This window comes from Electrona antarctica, assembly GCF_951216825.1.
Source record: "Electrona antarctica genome assembly, chromosome: 15".
In the NCBI taxonomy this organism is placed as follows: Eukaryota; Metazoa; Chordata; class Actinopteri; order Myctophiformes; family Myctophidae; genus Electrona; species Electrona antarctica.
In genome coordinates this window covers 18,190,487-18,202,034 of record NC_136796.1, presented here as the reverse complement: position 1 = coordinate 18,202,034, position 11,548 = coordinate 18,190,487, and the positions used below count along the sequence as shown (strand labels likewise).

The 11,548-nt window shown below is 41.0% G+C and overlaps 1 protein-coding gene across 1 annotated transcript; it reads right to left on the bottom strand.

Annotated features, from left to right (window-relative positions):
- Window positions 1–217: 217 nt before the first annotated feature.
- LOC306938462 (stathmin-like) lies at window positions 218–11,040 on the bottom strand. The gene is made up of 5 exons (XM_079522653.1): window positions 10,917–11,040; window positions 8,029–8,073; window positions 7,700–7,872; window positions 3,182–3,373; window positions 218–2,249 (listed from the first exon to the last, which is right to left on the bottom strand). Exons 1-5 carry the CDS (start codon window positions 11,023–11,025, stop codon window positions 2,187–2,189), a joined length of 582 nt encoding a protein of 193 aa, XP_079378779.1. The 5' UTR covers window positions 11,026–11,040; the 3' UTR covers window positions 218–2,186.
- Window positions 11,041–11,548: the final 508 nt, after the last annotated feature.

Sequence of the window (11,548 nt, the reverse complement as noted above, 5' to 3'; positions counted from 1 at the left end):
TACGTTCATAACATTGAACTTTTAGATTGGCTAGGCTTTCTTGTGAATCACAAGGCGTAGCATAGCCATTTTATGTGGCCAACAAGTCTGAACGTTTTGACAGGGAAAAGGTCAAGCAACAGCAGGGCTTTATGTTGTGCAGTGGTCTGGAACGTTGCAGTATTCAGACGACCAGGCCTGTAGTACCAAATTCAGAATAAATAAGCAGCCAAAATCGTCATGCGTTCACATTTTTTATTTATTTGTTTTAGTACAACAGTTCAAGTCAATATCTATCCAGATGCCGAAGTGTATTGCTCTTTTGCATTCCATGTGTAGAGAGTGATGTCATACCAAGATGGCGTCCCAATTTACATTGTCGGCAAAGTTAATTCACGGCTAAACAGCAATAAGTCATGTGCTTAGGAACAACCCCCTTTTTTTCTTTTACAAAAAGCAAAAAGGTCAGCGGCACAAACATGAAAACTTTGCTTAAGGCCAATTTTTAAACGACCCAACACCAACGCATTTATATAGAAAACAAAAGTGTTAACGTGCATCACATTTTATTCCAGTTGAAGACAAATTTGTGCAAAACAAAATCAATACGAATTTGGAGAAGTAAACAAATTTTACAAGTCCTATGAAGCATAAACTAGCCTTTAAGGTAGCAAATAGGAGCAGATTTTAAGTGGCAAAAAGCTGCACGATACACCTGCCATCTACAAAAACACCCAACAGCCCTGTTAAGTCCTTCAAAAGTGTTAGAATCGACAACTGTGCATAAAGCCCAATTCATACTTTCTCACACTACAATGTCCGTGTTGAAAATAGCTGACCTACAAGCTCAAACGCTGCCTCGCATACATTTGATCTCAATTGTTTGTACGATTTCAGCAAAAGCCCCCTTATCCTCGAGGTTAAAGAGAGTGAAAGCCTGACGTGCAGGTCTTGCAGTGCACAAGCCTTCCCAACTTCAGATACAATGAGGGACTTGCAGTAGTGCAATACATCCTATTCAAGAGCACTCATCACATGTCCCAAGCCTCAACATTCGTGAGCTTGTAGGTCGACTATTTTTGACACACGTCATGCAACAAAGCATAAATTCGGCTCAACTGTAGTCTTGCGCTTTCACAGTATGTGACTGCACTTCCTATATTGGGTCTACCAATTATTTTCCGTGTTGGCATCATGGAAATTAAAACATTTCAAATCTGTCAGATGCTGTCAAAATAAGCCAAACATGGCATTGTAAAGATCTAAGAATTACACCATTAAAATGTATGCATCCGACTAACAAATGGCAGTAAATGTTGTATGTCTGAAACTTCATGCCATTTACAAAAGCAAAACCTTTCCTCAGTTTTGTTCGATTGGCTTGGCAGACAGTTTTGAACCGGGAAACATGTGAAGGTGGTCACATTGCGTTCTCAGTTTAGCCAAGTCAAACAAAGCTATGAGGGAGAACAGGTAACTCACTTTCTGATAAACTGGGGCCTACAGTGTATGCACAGCTGAATAAAATCAAATCCATTTGAAGACGTTTAACAAAGCCACTAGTGCAAAGATCTCATACATTGAAAACTGTGCTACTTCAATAAGTGCCAAGGACAGGTGGATCACAAGGACATTTATTTTAACCAAAGTGCACTATGGAATAGATAGGATATAAATGACTTCTGCATAATAACATGCATTTCCCAGAATGGGATAATAGGAACACTGCTAATTTCCTCAAAAGGGCATAAGCTGCAAAATGACAAGCTACACATCTGTATGAAAATGATTAGACCAGTGGTTCTCAAAGTTGGATTCTAGGCACCCTCAGGGCTCCTTGACAAGGTAGTGAGGTCTGCAACTATAGTGTACAAATGGAAGCAGATTGACCCGAAGGTCCATTTGGTTTCATTTGTACGCTCCGAGTTATCAGTGTTCCTCGTTTGAGAACTACTGGATTAGACGCAAACGAAGGGCAGCAGGGGTAATAGTTTTCACCATGTAGAAACTAGCGCCAAGTACACTTAAGAGAGTTGCAGAGGGGGAGATTTCAGAAGGATTTCACAAAGTGGGACCTCAGTATTATGTTCTTAACTTGCTTCAAAAAGGTGGGTAGTAGTACAACAAAAATACTGGCCATAGAACGAAAAATAAATCAATCTTTGGATACGTAAAAAACCCTATACAACAATCCCCCTTTTTACACATCAGTCTTCTGAGGTGCCCTCTTTGGTTTCCTTGTTCTTCCGCACCTCTTCCAGTTTCTTGTCCTAAAAACAAAAAAAAAAGGTAAATGATTCAGAACATGTGGAATAATCCTGATGATTTTGATAAACAAAAACAGACAAGAGTAATTCATACTCAGTCACACCAACTATCCAATCACCATAGCTCTTTGTTATAGTTATGGGGTAGACTGTCATCCACTTGAGTTAACAGTGCTTGGTTGAAGATTTAAATTGTTTTAATTAATGTTCTACCGTACAACCCATATCATAGTAATCAACACCACATTGTGAGCTTTTAGGACAGCATTTTTGACAGAGCAAATCAGGATTTAGAATGGCATGTTGCCAGCTGAAAAGAGATGTTCACGGCCACACAGCCAACTCAAGGTACGGAGCCGACTTGGGGACCCAACGCAGCTCCTCCAAGGAAAACAAACAAATGAATGGAGCTGAACGTGAATCCCCCCACCCCTTTTTTTCCCCTCACTGTATGTTTCTTTTCCCTTTTTCCCTCCTTTATGATGAATTCCTGTTCTGTCCTTTGTCTATATAGAAGTGTCTATTTGTACGTCTCTAAATGTTTTTGATGAATTGAACATGGTGGACCCTATTGGAAACAAGTGTAATGCTTAATTGGGTCATCCACTCACAGTTAACAGCCTTTGTATTGAGTTTGTGCTTGAAATGTACTGTAATTCTGCAAACTGTTTTCAATCAATCAATTCAATCCTCAGCAAGCAACAGCTCATTTTCCCATAGCCTTGGCAGCAGATTTGAACTGACACAAGCGGTGACCATGTTAATCTGTTGCAAAGCCAAACAAACTACTATTGGAAAACAGGATACAGGCATGGGACTACAGTTATGCACACAGCCGATAAACAAGCTCACATAGTGTCAAGAAAAGTGAGCTCGTAGAAACGCATCTAAAACGGGGACGCCTGATGTAAAGTGGTTAAACTATATCATGCTACCTTCTCCTTGAACTTCTCGTTCATGGCTGCCATGATGGCTGTGCGGTTCTCCTTGTTGGCCTCCATCTTCTGGTTGAGCTTCTCCTCTGCAGTCTTGCTGAAGTTGTTGTTCTCCTCCATGGCTTTCTGAAGGACCTCCTTCTCATGCTCACGTTTCGCTGCCAACTGCTTCAGAACCTCCGCCTCATGGTTCTGGAAGAGAACATGGAGAACACTATAAATAAAATCATGTCACACAGAAGCTACTAAACACGACTTGCCAGGAAACAAATTTTGTCAGCTGTGGTGCATTCCCTTTTAGGTAGTGTAATTTTCAGAAAGCCTGTCAGTGCCACCTAGTGGCCTGACCTGGTATTGGCTGGTAATTTTCCACAGGCAGTCAAATTAGGCAGTTTAGCATCAGCATGGTCAGTCAGTCCGACCGACCTGTTGAGAGCTGTGTATTTGTTTTCTCCAGTGTAATGTGCGTTCTTTAATCAAAGTAAGTACTATGTTTGGGTCATAAGTGTTACTTTAGTAGTTGAATAATACCTGTGACTTTGTATATTATGTTTGAGAGTTTGTTTGGTTAATTGACAGCACATGGTTGTTTGGTTTGTTTAGCTCCCTACTGCCTGTAGTCCATTTGTATGCTGTTTATGTTACTGTGTTACAGTATTTGCTTTATTTATGTGTTTATCGTTTTTGGCCTTAATATGTTATATACCACAACCACATGGAGTGTTTATTTCCAACCACATGGAGTGTTTATTTCCTTGTAGAACTATACTGTGCAGAGAATTTGTATTGTTCAGGTTTACCATGCAGCAAGATTTGGATAGTTTGGGTTTAATAATTGTGTACCAGTGTTTGATATGGCCTTTCAATATACTGTGCATATGTGGTTTAGTGTTTGCATAATGCTGTGGATATTTCAGTTAATATTCAAGTTCATGTTACTGATACTATTCTTTTTCTGTTTATTGTTTATTCCAGACCGACCACACACACACACACACACACACACACACACACACACACACACACACACACACACACACACACACACACACACACACACACACACACACACACACACACACACACACACACACACACACACACACACACACACACACACACACACACACACACACACACACACACACACACACACACACACACACACACACACACACACACACACACACACACACACACACACACACACACACACACACACACACACACACACACAGTATCCCATTCCCACCATTGCAGGATAATAAATCTGCTGACGATATCCCTTGTTGTCCAATATGGACAATAAGTCCATATTGTCCGCCTCAACCAGTGTATAATTTAAGTAACCGGAGGTGTCCCCCTCAGTTACAGTAATATTTGTTAAAATTAGTGTCGGATAGCTTTAAATTCTGATTGTTCCGTTATCTACAATTACTCTGATGGCAATCATTGCTATAGGCCGTTCAGTAATGGTCGCCCCAGCTTCTTGCAACAGAAAATATATTTTCAAGTGAGAATACCAGTTTCCTCCTACCATGAGAGAACATAAACTAGTAAAATTAAAGCGGTTCTCGGGTCAAATTCGCAACAGACCTGAAAATGTCTTCTTTATTAAAAGTCCACCAGAAACTGCGAAACCGTAGGGTTAAATTAGTACCCTACTACGCCAAACCAGGAATTCTCGTTTTTAAGCGCTTGTATTCTTTAATCCATGTTTTAATCCGATCGCATCGTTAGCTACTATTGCTAGCCCAACAACATCAAGTGGGACAGTGGCCGTGGCCATTTTGAAGATGTGCACGCATCCACTTCAATTCTAAGCCCTGCATTTAAAGCCCTGTATCTCAGAAACAACATTGAGGGGGGCGTTTCTGGTGAAAACAAGGGTTTTCAACGGCCTGTAGCAGGCGCGCTGACACTCGCGGTCAGGTTTTTCCACCGCCGAGTGAGACAACAACCGATCATGACACCACACACACACACGTTTGTCATTGTAACATCCGGTTACGGATATTTGGCTCTTCAAAGTAAGTGTTACGTGCGATTAAACCATGGCAATACGTGATCACAAGGTGCTCTAAAACAGGGGTTCTCAACGTTTTTGGCTGGGGACCCCCAGAAATGCTTTGGCCATGTCTCACGAACCCCACCCCCCCTACCCTCCCTCAATACAAAACTGACTGCAAAAATAACCTAACCAAAATATATCATAAATTAATACTGAAACCAGATATAAATCATGAAAGTTTATGCAGTTACTATGTGTACTAGTATGTAAACTCTTCCATTTCCCAGCCATTCAGTTGCAAAAAAGAAAATAACTTTTTTAATAATTTTGGGACCCCCCAAAATAATTTGGCGACCCCCTAGGGGTCGAGAAACCCTGCTCTGGATGAGTATACTTGTCTCGAGTTTATATCGATATAAGAATGCCTCGCTATTTTCCATTTTTGGAAGCGCTCCGATTGCTAGTGCCACGCCTGCACTGGAGTTGCGCACGCAAATCGCATAAGCCACAGCCTTTCCACGCCCTTTTCTCTGAAACTGTCCGTGGTGTTGATCAGATCGCCAGAGGTCATTTCTGATTTTCCGGTGATAGTCATTGGAATATTGGCGTTTTCTGGAGCAAGGATGGACCTCGCCTTTGATCGCTAGCATTGGCGCTATAGAGCGTCGCAGTCCCGCCTCCTACCCTGGACCAGGAAATGATTCTCCGTTCATTTTCCTCAGACATTTCTTAAAGTATTTATTTAAAGACGGTTACGCCGCGGACAAAGCCAACTCGAGTCGTGACAACTCATGACAACACAAACAATATTTTGGACCAAACAAATAATAAGAAAAAAACGGCAGGTTACAACACTTTGTTGTTTTTCTTCTTTGTAATTATAACTGTGAATAACTCCTACAGAACTATATTGTAGTGTCATACAGAAACCTCTTGTCTCCATATTTAAACTTTGGGTTTTTTGGTCATACTAAGTGTCACACAGTAGCAATAATCTACAAGACCAACACGTCACAATGTCATTCGTTCTCAGCTTGTTGAACCACGTTTGCCCTTTTTGGAATTTGAGTCCTGGAAAGTACAGTTCTGGACACATCAGGTTCTCACCAGACAGCGACAATGTATGGCTTTTAATTGTGAGGATTCTGTCTGGCCTGATACATTTAAGGGTTCACTGATCACTTAAAAACAAAACATTATGTAATGCGGATTATGGATGTATCGTATACTTATGATTGTTTATAGGATGTTGTGTACTGTTTTGTCTGTTTGTCTGCCTTTTATTGATCCTGTATTTAAGGTTTGTTTGTCTTGTTTTCTGTTGTCCTTTTTCTTTGAGGTGAAAATTCAATGTATTTATTCTTGTACGTTATACTTGTGGGGTTTATTAAGAGAAGCTGTTAATGCCACCATTTATTATTTTTCAACTCTAGTATTTCAGTGCTTGTGAAAAAAACAATAAACAAAGAACATTTATGTCCATCTGAAATTTTTGTATTGCACTTTAGTTACAAAACATTTTGCAATAAACATAATTTCAATTACAGAATATATAAAATGCTATACTATGACCAGTGAATACTAGTCCTAATATTGCATTATACAAGTTAGTTTTGTTTTTATTTGTATGTTTGATATCGTTTTTGCTTTATTATTTTTTATTGCACTTGATGCTTTGGCAATATTGTAATTTTTATATTAAATTGTTCATAGGATCAATACAAGTAGTAGCAGAGTCGGCTGCTTCAAATCAGCAATGAAGAGGTGGGGCTTGGCGGACAGTGCAGGATGAGAGTGCGGCGAGCCTGAGCAATCTGCCGAGCACATCATTAACACCTGCCCCCTGTACAGACCTCCTTCGGAGGCCGGCCTCTTCCACGTGGGACCAGAGACAAGGGCGTGGCTACTCGATACTGAGTTGGACATTTGAGGATGATACACGAAAGAAGAAGTAGTAGCTTTTTCTTGCGATTATGTTGCATATTTTCCTACATAATGCCTCATTTGCATATTCAAAAATGTAAAATTTGTAATACAATAATGCATTGTCTTCGTGTAAGTTTCATGGTAAATGGTGCATTTATATTCATGGTGATAACAATCTAATATAGGTATGGTTTTTATGGCTCTGGCTCATGGACTAAGTAAGAACCAAAAAGAACTGAACCGGTTCCCATTGGGAACCAACCGGTGGAAAAGGGGCCAGAGTGTCACTTGTCAGCCAACAGGAAACAGGCTCACCTAAATTGGACAATGGAAGATTTGACGGATGCAGTCAGTCAACTGGCCTCGGTTTGACATCTTTAAATCAACAATGAGGATTCGATTGGGGCCCCAAAGATAATAATCTATATCAACTTGTGTAAGGGATCCTGGTCTCAATGCATTTTACTGTATAATAAAAGTTACAAAAATAACCTGACAGAGTTGGTGACGATAAACATTTGAAATTAAAAGGTTGAGATTCACTGAAATATGACAGTTCAATTAGTAGACATGAGTCTTACCTTACGTCTCTCCTCAGCAGCCTCTAGTTTCTTCTGGATCTCATCCAGCGTGACGTCCTCCTTCTTGGGGGGGGACAGGGGGAACTTGCCTTTGGCATCGGGTGCTGGAGCCCCCAGAATCACCTCAAAAGCCTGGCCGGAGGCCCGCTTGTCCAGCTCCTTCACCAGGATCTCTGCCAAGCAGGGAAAAACACAATAATGAGGCATTTATTGGCAAGTCATACTGCCCCCTCACATATTAGGACAATATCAGTCACCAGAAATGTTGATGAATCTATCATGGTTAAAATAGAGTTTGAGTAATTATTCCCAAAACAGTAATAACTTACCGTCAGCCATATTTACTGTGGATTGTGGATAGTGGGTTAATGTACCTAAAACAAAACAAAAAACACACAAATCACACATTTGTTTAGTGTATAAAATGCAGCCTAATAATAAAAAAAAAAAGTCTAGTCTAAGCAAAAAGAGCATGCATTAAAAAAAAAAAAAAACTGAACATGCACTCAAAGAAATGATTGGGATCAGCTACTGCTAGTAGCCTACAGACCAACAGTGACCTCTAGTGGACACTTGCCCTCCTTATTCCCCTTTTTTCCATAGAAAGATGTGATGGGAACTATGCACAGAAACTAATTTAACCCACATTTTACATTGTAAACCTGTGTGATGCGACAATAAAGCCAATTCTCCCCACCCTTCCCATGGAGCTACTAGATTACAGCCACCTGAAAATAAAGGCACAACACCACCATCTGTCAGCAGTTTTGAGCACTGCAAGTAACCACCGCCCATCTATCCACAGTTCCACACAACACAGAATGCCTTCCTTGGCATTCATAAAACACCTGACCGCATGGCACATTGATCGTGTTGCATCCGTTTCACTTTGTTACAGCAGTGACATTTAGCTCAGGCTCACAGCAATTAAACCAATTCACCCGAGGTGTAAAGGGAGAAAAGAGCCTTTCAAAAAAGGACTGCAGTCACACGATCCATAAATTAAATCTATTCAAATCCAAGCACTTGAAACAAAGGCTGGTGCCACGTTGTAGCCACGTCTCGGCCTGTCTTGAGTTCGGGTTTTAACAACACTGAAGCATATCTTCAAATATTCAGATTTCCACATAATTCTAAAGCTTATACATTCTGTAAAGAAAAGGACCAGGGCCCGCCATGCACTGCAGCATGGCAGGCCATGCAGTCCATTTTTTGTTGTTGGTGAATCCCAAAAATATATATATCAAATACAAAGAGAGCAAGTCAAGACACCTGTTCCTTGCACAATGTGTCAGCTGCAGAATAATTTGGAGAGAAAAAAAAATCTTGACCACAATCAAGCTTGCCAACACAGTTGGCAGAAAGAATGCCCAAGACATTCATTCCATTCTGGTTGTCAACTGCCAGAAACTGAACACAATACGACTGTTGCCTGACAAAACCAGTTTCCATTTAACATTTATAAATGCAATTAAAAATCCAAATTGGATAATCCAGTCCAGTTGTTAACAGCCAGCATTGCCAAGCAACAGGAATACAACAATGTATACCCAGGGCCTAGGCCGAATACCAAACGACTCGCCCCTTTACCAACTCGCCCCCGCGAAATGTTTTAATGTAACAGTTAACTTGGTATTTCCCTCCCTCTCTGAAATGATCTTGTATACAAATTGCCCCAAATTGCTCCCGATGTGCTGGTTGGTACCTTGCAAGGCTTCCGCCGCAATCGGTGTATGAATGTGTGTGTGTGAATGTAATGCACAATCTATGTAAAGCGCCTTGGACAAAGGCGCTATATAAATGCACCATTTACCATATAGTAGTCGATCTAATAATAACATGACAAAGACTGCTTAATTAAGTTATTTAGGACCTACCAGTTAATTTCCTTTTATTAAACCCATTTCTTCCATGTTTTGTAATGGCATCATCATGCCATTATGCCCGTGGATATAGGCTACAGAGTGAACTTAATGACACAAATATGATAATACCATTTATATAATCACCAACATGAATTATGTTTGTTATTTACAGCTAGGTAGAGTAGTGGGGCGAGATGGAAAAGGGGCGACCATACCAGTTACCCCTAGTTACTTTCATGACCAGTCCCCAGGGTATATAGCCCCCCACGCCTTATTTCTGCTGAAAATAACTGATCTACAATACAAGCTCACAACATGTTAAGCCCCAGAATAGGGATGCTGGCAGCTCAAGTGGTACTGTTGCAGATTATTATTATATGCAATTTTAAATGTTATAATTAAGTTCAGTTCCAATGCCCAATTTCACAATACCAACAGTAAACGCCACAATAGCCTACTGTTGCAATTTAATGAGTTACTTAGCTAAAATTTAAAAAAAATCTCAAATGTAGCTTCTAAATGTCAGTGAGGGTATTGATGGCCAGTGCAGTTATTCGACAGAACGATCGTCGATAATAAAACAAAGGCTCATTTGATGACAGACAGACCGCGTGTGTGCGCGTCCGCGTGCACGAGACAGCAGCTGCAAACAAAGAAAACGAGAGACAGCTCCGCCCGTTCACAGCAAGCAGCACAATGTGTCTAACGCTTTGGGATCGTCGAGCTTGGAGATAGTCTTATTTGTCGGCAAGCGACGCAGTTATACATTAGTTATGATTATGAAAACAGTCCAATTAGACACATTTAGATGATTTAAGGCTCTTGTCTTGCACACGCAAAAATGTAGATTGTCGTCCGCGATCGATAGACTTATGACTGGTCTGTGGTTCATAGAGGAAAATGTGATTAATTAAAGTGACATAATGACAGCTGTAATTAGTCACGTTAATTAGTATTCCATCCGTGTCGAGCCACCGACGTTTGACGACGGTGCCTGGTGCCAGTTTGGACCAACAACACACACGCGAGCAGTAAGCACACAGAACACAGTCACACACACACACATTGAAAACAAAGCAGTTCTCTTGTTGAGGACCAACGTCTATCTGTACTTGTGGTGGGCAAATTTTGCCTTCGCCTCAGATGACACTCGCACACACACGGCTGTTAACAATCATTGCATTCATATTAAACAGGATGCAACGTTCCGTTTGACTCTTTCGTCCCTTCATAATTAAAAACAACGCGTTTTAACCGTACGAGACGCCCATTAAACATGATGTTATCTCATTAAATCGAATAGTATTTCCACAAAAGCGAAATAAAACAATTGTCTTGCGAGTCACACCCACCTTGTAGCGCTGTGCCGTACAGTCTGCTCTCACTGAATGTTTGCCGCGAACATCTGCTTGAGCCCGAGAGGCGCGCGTGCATAAAAGGACCTAACGCCTGTGTCGTCATGTCCCCTTGCTGCCCTCGCATTGGCTGGCAGCATCAGTAGCTGCCGTTTCATTGGCTGGCACATCCCATCCTGCCCGCACTGACCTGGGTAATGTAGTTTTATTTATACTACCGTTAGACGGTTTGGAGTAAAACAAAAAAAACAGGAGTGACAGGATAGGAATAATGTCCATTATAGTGTGGGGAGAAACTGTAGGTTTGAAACGAGGCCATATATAATTCACCACATGGTGTTGAGAGTTTAGCTTTATTAATCCAAAACTGGAGTGACAAGACATAAAAGAGAGTTGTCATTAGTTGTCACATGCAGTCACACTCATGTAGGCTACATCAAAGACAAGCACAGTACAGTTCAATACAAGGTCTGCTACTGCTAGCCTAGTGCTAATAGGATAAAACACCTTAAAGCACTATGGCTTGTTTCCATTTGAGTCCTTAGTCTCCACCAGGCCGAAGGCATGGGGAGAGAGTATGTTTGTCTCCACCAGGCCGAAGGCATGGGGAGAGAGTATGTTTTGCACTC

Coding starts and splice junctions, on each gene's coding strand:
- LOC306938462 (XM_079522653.1), bottom strand. CDS start 11,025: ATGACGACACAGGCGTTAGGTCCTTTTATGCACGCGCGCCTCTCGGGC. Junction 8,074..10,916: donor GTACGGCACAGCGCTACAAG/GTGGGTGTGACT, acceptor GTTTTGTTTTAG/GTACATTAACCCACTATCCA. Junction 3,374..7,699: donor CTGCTGAGGAGAGACGTAAG/GTAAGACTCATG, acceptor GTTCTCTTCCAG/AACCATGAGGCGGAGGTTCT.